Source organism: Hyposmocoma kahamanoa, unplaced genomic scaffold (assembly GCF_003589595.1).
Source record: "Hyposmocoma kahamanoa isolate Upper Pololo Valley unplaced genomic scaffold, ASM358959v1 97117, whole genome shotgun sequence".
NCBI lineage: Eukaryota > Metazoa > Arthropoda > Insecta > Lepidoptera > Cosmopterigidae > Hyposmocoma > Hyposmocoma kahamanoa.
The window spans coordinates 1-11,389 of NW_020655310.1; the positions used below are offsets into that span (position 1 = coordinate 1).

Consider the following 11,389-nt stretch of genomic DNA (forward strand, 5'->3'; position numbering starts at 1 on the left):
GGCGACGCGCCGGCGGGTGGCGTTATCCGAAGTAGTGCGTTATCGTTCGTTGCGTCTGCGCAGACTGCAGATCACGATGATAGCAAGATGAGTCAGTCAGGTGAGAAAGACTAACCGTTATCATGATGAGAGGTCTGTATCTATATGCGGTCTGATATGTTTATTATACATAAGGAAATGAAACTATTTTTTTTATTACAAAATCAATTTCTTGAGCGTGTTCTTTTCAACAAAGTTACAGAACTTACTGAAACCCCATAAAACTACTTAGCGGAACACTTGACACTGACGAAAATCTAGCAGGGTACCGCCAGTAAGAAAAAAGAAAGAACTAGCATATTGCTTTTTGCTATGAACACTTTTTAGCCCTGTTTAGGTCTCATGGTCAGCCATATATAAATAAGTTATAAATGTATTTGGTTTGACCGCCCAGCCGGCTGGTTTGCTCACATAGAAGTCCAGTCACTTTATTAGCAATTAATCAAGACGATACGCAATACAACTATGTGGTATCACTGATAGATTCCAGGTTATCTGGAGATGTGAAGGATTTAATTACTAATCCAGCCCCTCTCGGCCAGCGGTACAATTGGATTAGGCCTGAAATTATTAAGCTCCACTGTGAGCCTCTAATAATATGCGTTGTCTAAAGCCGCCACATGTATATGATAAAGGCAATTGAAATGTCTAATGTACGATGTACGAAAGTATTTTAATTGAAAAGTCATATTACAAAATTGTAGATAAAGATGTATGGAAAGACAGCATGAGTCTAGATTCCACACAAATATGATTCAAAATGTATTCTATAGCATTTAAATTTATTTGAAAAGAGCAATCCCTCGAGATTCTCCCTCGACCGAGCAGTAGCTTGAAAATTGTCATTTTCAAGTGTAAAAATTTTACCTAATGGAATAAAGGATTATTTGGAGGAGTTTGACTTATGGTTCTCAGCAGAGGTGGCTCGTCTTTAGGAGCGCTGGTGCAGTGAACTCCCACTCCTATCCAACCCACCAAACTAAGTTTGTTAATTATGCTTTCATGTCATAACCGAAATAGGTACCACCTTACCTATTTCGGTTATCAAGCAGTAATGTGAGTTTTACTGTCTTTCGGTTTTAAAGGGCTAAGAGTGCTGGTGAAATCAAAGGCACTTGAGACTTGTCAACTTATGTCTCAGGGAGACGGATCCAGTGCCCCACAGATCTTTGTGATTTAAAGCTCTGAGTGGTACTGCAATTGTTTTGGGCAGGCAAATCGTTTGCCACCAAGTGCAATAAACAAAAATTACTACAACTTTTTTTAGCTTCTTTTTGGCTTTTTTTAGATATTTACTTCTATAACTGAGGCATAAGTTTGCCGAGAAGTGAGTTTCGTATTCCCACTGGAGGGCAACATTTGAAGGTGTGCAGAAGCACCTCAACCACTTCATAAAAACTAAAAGACATTTCTTGTACTTGTATTTTATAAACAACTTTTTTTCTGCAGCTGATAGACCAGTAGCTTCCGTACCAGCTGGCTTGCAAGCTCTCTGCGAAGCGTACTCCAGACTGTACCCTGACCAGCCCAATCCACTGCAGGTCACCACTAGGCTGAAGTATTGGTGAGTTGCATTAGCTACAATCACGGATTATTAAAAGCTTTTCAGTGAATAGAAAATTGTATAAGAATTTAATGTAAATAATTTTCAACAATTTTCAGGCCGGGAGAAATATTTGCATGGCCTACATTTCTTGTCTTGTGAGTTTGGGTTTAATTTGTGGATGTCCATGAGTGTGTCCATGGTACCCGCGATACAGGGTTTTCCTAGTGCGGGCTTATGAGTTCATACTTTTAATTGAGGACATGTAAATAAAATTATTTTTTTATTTTGCAAGTAACAGTAAATACCATGTACAGGGTAAACGGCACTGGAACAAGTGACAAATAAGGAGAAACTCAAAACAATATTCAATAAGAAAACTTCCTTATCAACGAATCCAAATATTTTCATGCATTTCTTACAGGCTGGGAGGCCACGATCCTCTGGACTACATCAGCATGTACTGGAACCCTGGCAAGCCTGAGGAGCACATACCACCACACTGGCACTACGTCAGGTACCTTTACCAGGACACATAAACGCGTCATGCCGTTAGAACCTACTGTTAAGCTTCCTATGAGACTTTTTGTGTGAGGGACTTGAAAAGTGATCCGAGCGCGATAGACCCTAGCCTCCTGGTCGGTCCTTTGGCAGGAATCACGACAAACTGTTGGTAGACACTATGGTAACCTCCAACCAAATCTACCCACTAAACCCTGGTTTTTTAAACGTCGCGATTTGCCTAAAAACATCACTTCCACTATTATTCGTTTGCGCTTAGGCCATGTTTGCACACCTGTATTTTTGCGTAAAATCAGAGTTCGAGACCACTCTCTGTGCGAGTGCGGCCTAGATGGTACCTTGGAACACATTTTTTTCAATTGTCCTAATATTGCTGTTCCACTTTATAACTTACTTTCTCCAAAATTCCCCCGCCCCATTAACATAAACAACCTCTTAACTTTAGTGTTCTCCCCCCATATTGTTACTCTATGTAAATTTATCCACTTAAGAGCTCCTACGCACTGGCGACCATGGTCGCCGCGACCTGGCCGCGGCGGCCAGTGAATTCTGGACTTTATATGGCAATCGCTATAGCCCCTACGCACTTAGCGGCCAGCGACCAGCGGCCACCGTTGGCCGCGGCGTGATGCCACGCGACCAGCGACCAATCGTGGCCGTCGAGAACATCATCAGTGCTACCGCATCGGCCGCGGCGACCAGACGTGTAGCTAGCTACAGAGTGATTATTTTACAATGGCCAATTTCGACACGGAAAGGTTCATAATTGAAGTTGAAAATAGAAGAGGTTTATGGGATTTAGCATCAAATGATTACTCCAATAAAGATGTTAAGCGGCAGTTGTGGCTTGAAGTGGTCGATATATTTGGCGGTGAATCCATGGAAGATAAAGAAAAGGCAGAACTTGGTTAGTATTTTATTTTATTATGCCTAAGTAAATTAACCCTTAACTGTAGTCGTGGGTAAACTAGTGTACAGTGTGCAACTAGCATACCGCATGTGCGTTCGACGCCATTTTGTTTACGGCGCGCAATGGCGGCTCGCGGCGAGCAAGTGCCTCAACGCACAAACTGAGCAGCCGTCGTAGGTACGCACCCATATATTTACAAATTGTGCCAGGGCAAGCGACCATCGGTACTGAAGTAGTTTGCGAATATATCTCGATATTCGGTTGATGTTCTATTTGCTCTATTAGGTAAACATGCAGGTATTTCTAATAAAGCCTCTGGTACAGTTAACGTGTCCTTGAAATCATATCCGTCTCTTTCTCGCACAAAATTATGAAGCACACATAGAGCTTTTATAATCACAACTGCAAATTCTTTCTTGACGTTTAGGGGTCGGTGAAGAATCTGCCATTTATTGGCTAATATTCCAAATGTACATTCAATATAGCGGCGGGCACGGGATAGTCGATAATTAAAATTAGTCTTTACATTATTCAAGTTTCTCCCAGCATACGGTCGCATCATATGTTCCGATAGTGAAAACGCCTCATCACCCACTAAAACGAACGGCATTGATTGGCCATTTTCTTTGATGGGGTTATTGCTCGGAGTATCGAGATCATTATTTAAAAGCCTATGATAAAATACAGAGTCTTTGTAAATTGACGAATCACTGCATTTGCCGTATGCTCCAATATCTACGTAAAGAAATTTATAATTTACATCACATATTGCAAGTAACACGATTGAAAAATAATTCTTGTAATTGTAATAAAGAGATCCCGAATGTTGTGGTTTGATAACTCTAATGTGCTTGCCGTCGATGGCTCCGATGCAATTGGGAAATTGGGCGTATTTTTGAAAACCTTCAGCCGTTTGAATCCACTTATCTCTGGTCAATTGTGGCATCACAATTGGTTTTAATATCTCCCATATTGCTTCACAAACATCAAATACTATTTCCGATACTGTAGGAAGCCCTATACGGTATTCATGACTTATATGAGATAAAGAACACCCAGTAGCCAAATACCTGAAAATAAAATTCACATTAATAAACATAATATTAGTTTTGTAATATGTACTACATTTATTTATTGATTTACAGGCATTACTCTCCAAAAAAGATGGAAAAACCTTAGAGACTGTTTCACAAGAGAGCTGCGCCGTCTTAAAGATGTCAAAAGTGGTTCTGCTGCAAAACGTAAATCACAATACACCTATTTCAACCAATTAATGTTTTTGAAATCAGTGCTGGACACAAACGCAACAGAAAATAGTCTCGAAGAGGCAAGTCAAGAAAATGAAAGTGCAAGATCTTCTGATCTCGAGACTCAACAGTCTGCATCAAAGTCGCTTAGAACAAAAAGGAAGAAAAAAATACCAAACGAAGAATCCGATACAGACCCTCTAATTTCAGTTCTGCATAAGACCATAGCGACTACACAGAATGATTCAAATTGTGACAGACTGTTTCTTTTATCCCTCCTCGAAAGATTTCAAACAATCCCTGCTGCAATGAAGACCAAAGCGAAAATGGAAATCATGGAAATTATAGAAAAATACCAACCGAACTGTACACCTACAACAGCGCGCATAAACTATTCAAGTAATTTCAATACTCTTAACGACCAAGAATATGACCCGCATCGACCGAGTTATTCAGGTTATTCTACTACCAACAGGATATCAGATGATTCAAATTACAGCGGTACTCATACTCATTATTCTGATATTTCTCAAAATTCAGAAATGATAGACCTATTTCCCAATTTGAATGATTAATTGTTAACAATTGCCATTTTTTAAGTTATGAAAATACAAATAATTTGATTATCTACTTCAGTTTTTTAATATTTAAAAACATGTTATAAGCAAGCCCTTTTCCTCTCCTTTTCAAAGTCGTAAAGTAGAATACTACTGAACAATAGTTCATAAATTTTTTAAAGTGGCAAAACCTTGGACAATGAATTATACAGGTTGTTGTGAAAAACACAACAATGGTGGTTTAGGGTGATTCAGAATCGAGTCTTGTATAATTCAAATTTACAAAAAAATCCATTTAGCGGTTTAAGTAAAAAAAGGCCCTATCACATTATTTTTATTTTTCCTGTACACAATACTCCATTCCGAAACACCCTTTAAAATATATCTCGTATTTTTTAAACATTCTGTATTTAAACAAGATAAAGTAAAAAACCTAAAACCCAACTACGACAAAACTTTTTGTCCGCTAGAGGGCGCCATACTAAATTTGGTGACAAGCTTAATATATTCATAATGTACAAGTAAAGCGCTTTCAAACGATATCAAACACGGCATATTTATCTTAACTTTATTTTTTTACTCTGTATGTTTTGCCCGTTAGAGGGCGCCACATTAGATTTTGTGAAACGCCGTATAGTCTATAACCAGCGGACTGTTAAGACGCTTCTAACGATATATCATTTGTCGAATTCTGATAAGTAGTTTAGAAGTTACGAGGGAACAGATGAACATACATACATACATATATACATACATACATACATAGCCTGTCAAAATCATAACCCTCCTTTTGCTTCGCCGTAGTCGGGTAAAAAGAAAAAGCTTACCTTATTGTTATTACTAATTTTTCTTCTGCTGGAATGCATTTCCGATAGTTGTTATCAGTTCCAGTAATTTTTGGTTTTATTGTATCCAGTAACAGGTTAAAAGTATTCCTTGACATTCTCATGTAATTAAAGAATCTCTTCTCATACATTTTTAAATCCAAAAAATAAGTATAATATAATCCTTTAGTCTTTCTCTCGCAAAGTAATGGATGCACCCAAAACTGTCTTTTACGTGAAATCTTCCGTTTTCGTTTTCGTAGTAAATACACAAGCACAGTTAGCGTGATTATCTTCTGCACGTCCATCTTGACACACCCTTGGAAGTCGACTGCAAAAAATGGCCGCGGCGGCCTGGCCGCGTCTATGGTCGCCAGTACATGTCGCGCTTGCCTACGCACCGGCGACCATGGCCGCGGCGGCCTGGCCGCGTCTATGGTCGCCAGTGCGTAGGCAGCCTAAATAACATATATTTATAAATATTGTTTTGCTGTTTTGTTTTACATTCTCAACTGAGTACTCCCGTAGTCCAACTTACCAACACCGGTTAATGTCCTATTAGAGCTTAGCGAAAATTTTTTTTTGTTTCGTTTTTTTTCTTTCAACTGTGACATTGGCAAAATCATCAGTTCTCATATTGATGGAGCCATAAAAATAAAAAGTGAAGTGACCCTGCAAACTTGCTGCGTGATATATATAAGTGGCGAGGCGTCCATATAAATCGATTTCCACATATTTATTCCAAAGACTACATTTTGTGCTAAATTTTATGTGTATACCGGGTGGAACAGAACGACCGACAAAGCCGAAAACCGTGAAGAGTCTTAAATATGTACTTAACTGTACTGAAAGTCTTTTTGCTCTAAGTGTAATAGTTTCCAAGTTATTCAATGATAAAGATTTGCTTGAAAAGTCTGTATTGTCAACCCTACATCATAAAACACAGCTGTTTGGAGGCAACTACCGGGAGGTACTCAGGGCAAAAAACTTTGAAATTTAATAGGTCGCTGACCTCCGTCGTTGATCAGCACCCCATCAGTCGCTTTCTTTGATCAATCACTTTGTTTGATCGGTCATCATGTGAATCATGATTAATTATTCGGGTATTTTATTGTATTATTTTGAGAGTAATTAACACCCCTAAATTCCGTGTTTGACGACCCAATATTTACATTTACCGAAAAAATGCACCTCTCATAGAATCTTCGGGAGACATGTTGTTTCTAAACTATGCGTTGTTATAAACTACCTACAACAACTTAAGAAAAGTAAAGTTTTCTAAATGATTCTGACAGGAGTTCAACCATGTTTTCTGCGTCATAAGATAAGACTAACTTAAATAAACATAACTAAATTAAGTAAACACGTTCTACAACATTGGTCAAATACTCAAATTACAATAGTCTCGTAACCCTTAATCCGACCCTGACGTAAAATAGTAAATTGAGGCAGCCAATCACGTCGCTTATAACCTTAGAGATTTAGAGATTTGATACCTGTTATCTGTTTTTGGCAGCATAATTGGGAGATCGTTTTTTTTGTACTAGTCTATTTTTCAATGCATTTGGAAATAGTTTTAATTTACAATACAAGAATTTACTAACTTTAAAACGAAGAGTTCATTTTAATGAGATCAACATTTAAAACGAAAATTTCTGTTAACTTGAGATGAGTAATTGAAATTTTAATAAATGTAATGTGAAAATAAATAAATCGGTGCTTGGAGGTCTGCAGACCACCTCCACGGTTCGTTTTCTTATTTTTGAGTATCGATTATTACATTGTTAAATTTGATTATTTATTACAATTCATTAAACGACCTGCAGTTACCTTACTTTTACTTTTGAATTGCTCATCGTACTTATACCAGACAAGACGATTATTGCGAAACCTATTTCTTTATCATAATTGTCTTTTTAAAATTAACATTTAGATATTAGTTATCAATGATATCCGATGCGTACGCCGCCGCCGCGCGCATCACTATGCAGAGTTGCCAAGTAAGCAACTTTGTCCCTTTATGTGACGATTTGACATCAAAAGCGTCTTTTATTTCTAGCGACAAAAAAAAAATTTGGTATTTATTGGTGCGTATTTAATTAGGTTTAATCGTTTAAAATTTAATATTATTTTTATCTTAGTATTCAGGAGTCTTTTGCTTGTACTGTGACCATTCTGTTTAGTGATATTTGCTTTAGTCTAATTGGTAACACTTTTTCATTCATAAATTAGTTCAAAATGCCTGGTTGTTTGGTGACTCGTGGTCTCATGTTTTTCTCGTGTTTACAACACAAAACAACGTTTACTTATTAATTTTTGGGTTGTGACAGCAACTTATTGGAATAGTGCTGTTTATAAGTAGTGTTTGTGTTAAGCAAGTAAAGTGTATTAGTGTGTTTGTGTGGAAAACCACATCGGCGTGTGACCGGCACACCCAGGAATGTGTCTGAAATGTCTGAATGTCTGCAAGAGTAAAGGGGACGTGGACAAATCGAACATCCTTTTAATTTAAAGTAAGTTCAATGTTTTTTAATTACCTATTCAAGTGAGTACACTTATTTCTTTTGCGAGTACCAATGACACGAACGCCGCCTGTGGGGCAGTAGATGTACTAACACGATTGATTCGCGTAGGGTTGTTGCACCGCGAAAAGTTTAAATCTGGACGAACATTTTCCAACTGCTCTGATTTTCATTTAAAGTAAATAAAACTCATGTATGTAGGGTTCTTAACGTGATATTTTCGGCTTTGTCGGTCGTTCCGTTCCACCGTGTATATATATGTAGAATAAGTTAACCAGTGAAATGAAGTATACTAGTACCTTGTGTGCTAATAAACTGTGTTCAAGAGTCGCCAAAGCGCCACTTTTTCTTAATGAAAGCGTTTTTCGTTTTGCTCCGACTTTACTAACGACAATTTCACGCCTCGTCCCTGATATATATAGATATAAAATCCATTTTAACCTGATGTGTCTTTTGTTTTAAACTTCATGCTGGTTACCTTCCCTTAAATAAGTTATCATCTCGACCCCTCCTACGTAAAGTATCGTATGTCGAAATTGTCATGTTTACAGGGGAGCGTTTTAAAGTTCTGGATTCACTGAAATAAGCATAACACGTGAATTTAGCATTTCTCAGTTTTTATTCGAGAACGAGTTTTAAAGTAACGAGCTTTTCCGAATAAAACTGAGAAATTCTAAAGTCACGTGTTATGCCCATTTCAGTGAATTCAAAACTTTAAAACGCTCCCCTGTAAACTTGGCGATTTCGACATACGATATTTTACGTAGGAGGGGTCGATCTAATGCACAGGTTCCCAAACTTTTTTAATAAAAAAATATCACTGCCCATCACCACAAAAAAACTTAGTTATTTTTTATACTAACTAAACACAGAAAAACAAGAAAAAAAATGCATTTGTTATCTACTTAATATACACAATTCAGGTTTTTTTCAAATGCAGTAGCACCCTCTGGACAGCTTCAACGCCTCCCAATTGCTTCCGAGGCACCTACCCTACCTAGCCACCTTAGGACTGAATGATCTTAAAAATGAGCTTGAAAAATAAAATTTAGATACTTATTTTTAAAACTAAATACACGTTGATTATATGTATAGACTAATATTATATTAATCATAATATAATTTGATCTAAAAACATGTTCGGAAACGCAAGTAAATTGGCTCCTGGCACTCCCCGGCCGCTGCCGCGGCACGCTCGTTTCGCTCACTCGGCTCGTGCTACTTTTCCATATACTAACCTAACCTATTGAATGGAGGGCGCAATCAAGCAACCAAGATTTATTAAAAGATCAATATCAAAAGATACTACTGCTTATAAGTATCATCAATATTTAAAAGAAAAGACCAATAATAAAAAAGAGGACCACATATTATTTTTGAATACCAAATATTAAACATAATAATATTGTTACCTTGAATGCAGTTCATTTATAATTAATCCATAGACAACTAATATAATTGGAACAATTAATATATGTATATGAGTATATATATAAATTTAAATAAATATCGTTTATTTAAAAAAGTGCACATTTACAATAGATATTTTTTTCTTTGAGAATCAATTAATATTTATTTTCATTCCTTGTATTACGTTTCCAGTTTTGGTCTCTCCGATCTCCACGGCGACGGGCGCGTCCATCCCCCGCCCGATCGAGTAGTCCTCTCGGCTGGTACTCCGCAGCCCTCCGGCTACGGCTTCGAACTCACTTTCAGACTCAGTGAGGAGGCTGGAGGGAATCCACCCTTGTGGCCAGCCGCGCTTCTGCAGGCGTTGGCTAGATACGTATTTACTACAGGTTAGTAGCAGTAGAACTCCTTGTGAAAGAGTTCGTCGAGGGAAGTACTGCCACCTTACCTATGTCAGGATTACTGTGTTCTGGTTTTGAAGGGTAAGGGTGCTGGTGAAATTACAGGCACATTTGTCCACTTATGTCTCAGGGTGACAGGTGCAGTGGCAGTGCCCCTTACATCTTTGCGATTTAAAGCTCTGAGTGGCACTGCAACTCTTATGGACAGGCGTGTAACTTACCATCAGGCGCACGACTTATTCATCCTGTCACTTGATATCATAATATATATATGTAGTTCAATGCTTATAAAATTAAAACAAAAATCTGTTAAGGCTATTTACTGGTAATTTTAAAATTCGAACTCTATTTCACGTGATATAAAAGCCGTCTCATTGGCCGGTTTGAATTTCGAACCGCATTTTTAACGTAAAGGAATTAGGTATTTAAAATACAAATGATTTATATTCGTAGGTAACAAATTCTGCGCAGGCGATCACATATCGTGGCATGCGCCATTAGACGGCGATACGTCGTCAAAACCGACTCGCGTCAGACACTTACTGGTCGCAGAAGATCCACAACTCAGCATGGTGCACACTGCACACGGCACTGTTAGTTACTTACAGGTTAGTAAACTGTTTTACTAACAGCATTTCTCACAGAATAAAACAAAACAATGGAAGTGACTTAAGCCGGATTACTATCAGAACAGATGTCGCCAAAACTTACACTATCATTATTTGAAACACTATGAAATATTGATAATGATTGGTCATAGTTTCTAATTTAAAAAAGATGTGACAAATTCTGGACTGTTAATATAAACTTTACTCACTCGTTATATCGTTGAAAGTTCATTCTTACAAATTACGACGTTTTGATTTTGTATTATTTTAGTCAACGTGCTGCCATCTTGCGGCCAGTAGCTGGACTACGACGAACGATTAACATCTGAACCAATTCGATAAACAGAAAATTGTAAATTTGTTACAATAAGACCTACCGATGATATGAAATACCACTACGAGTAATATTTTTGCACTCCAAAACAGCATAATAAGGCATTTTTCTAGGATTTTAGAGAATTTGCACGAAAGAATGACAACCATACCGTACAAAGAGAAAATGGCGGGCTGAGCGGAAGTAGGTCTGTCTGGGAAACCCTACACAGGGGAAGACTGCCAGCATCTTGGGCACCTTGTTACGGTGACCCATTCGTATTCATATAATTCAATCCTAGTTTTAGTTTCTAGTATTTAAGTTTTTATTGTATGTACCTTACCTTGTTACCTGTATATTTTGAATTATTGTCTAATAAATAAATTGTTAGTACAAAATATAACAAACTTTAGTTAATTAAATTTTTATTGAATTGATATTCAATTATTTTTTGTGAATACAGTGAATAGCGACATCTCTCGCCAGGTCTGGT

The 11,389-nt window shown here is 37.5% G+C and overlaps 3 protein-coding genes across 3 annotated transcripts in view; 2 read left to right on the top strand and 1 right to left on the bottom strand.

The window, feature by feature from the left end:
* Positions 1-11: 11 nt before the first annotated feature.
* Positions 12-11,389, top strand: part of LOC113238649 (suppressor of fused homolog) — a gene marked incomplete at its 3' end in the record, with an annotated part of 20,345 nt that continues 8,967 nt past the window's right edge. The window contains exons 1-5 of the mRNA XM_026475483.1: positions 12-100; positions 1,489-1,603; positions 2,007-2,099; positions 9,767-9,963; positions 10,429-10,583. Of these exons, the coding sequence (XP_026331268.1) occupies positions 88-100; positions 1,489-1,603; positions 2,007-2,099; positions 9,767-9,963; positions 10,429-10,583 (573 nt within the window). The remainder of the gene's footprint in view (positions 101-1,488; positions 1,604-2,006; positions 2,100-9,766; positions 9,964-10,428; positions 10,584-11,389) is intronic.
* On the top strand, positions 2,825-5,412 carry LOC113238648. Its single transcript, XM_026475482.1, has 2 exons — positions 2,825-3,011; positions 4,160-5,412. The coding sequence occupies exons 1-2, from the start codon at positions 2,840-2,842 to the stop codon at positions 4,834-4,836; spliced, it is 849 nt and encodes a 282-aa protein (XP_026331267.1). The 5' UTR covers positions 2,825-2,839; the 3' UTR covers positions 4,837-5,412.
* On the bottom strand, positions 2,892-6,024 carry LOC113238646 (protein ALP1-like). The gene is made up of 2 exons (XM_026475481.1): positions 5,646-6,024; positions 2,892-4,084 (listed from the first exon to the last, which is right to left on the bottom strand). Exons 1-2 carry the CDS (start codon positions 5,948-5,950, stop codon positions 3,208-3,210), a joined length of 1,182 nt encoding a protein of 393 aa, XP_026331266.1. The 5' UTR covers positions 5,951-6,024; the 3' UTR covers positions 2,892-3,207.

What these genes read in the sequence shown, in the direction of transcription:
- LOC113238648 (XM_026475482.1), top strand. Translation starts at nt 2,840, where the DNA reads ATGGCCAATTTCGACACGGAAAGGTTCATAATTGAAGTTGAAAATAGA. An exon ending in TAAAGAAAAGGCAGAACTTG is followed by an intron (nt 3,012 to 4,159) that starts GTTAGTATTTTA and finishes ATTGATTTACAG; the next exon opens with GCATTACTCTCCAAAAAAGA.
- LOC113238646 (XM_026475481.1), bottom strand. Translation starts at nt 5,950, where the DNA reads ATGGACGTGCAGAAGATAATCACGCTAACTGTGCTTGTGTATTTACTA. An exon ending in AAATTAGTAATAACAATAAG is followed by an intron (nt 4,085 to 5,645) that starts GTAAGCTTTTTC and finishes TTTTATTTTCAG; the next exon opens with GTATTTGGCTACTGGGTGTT.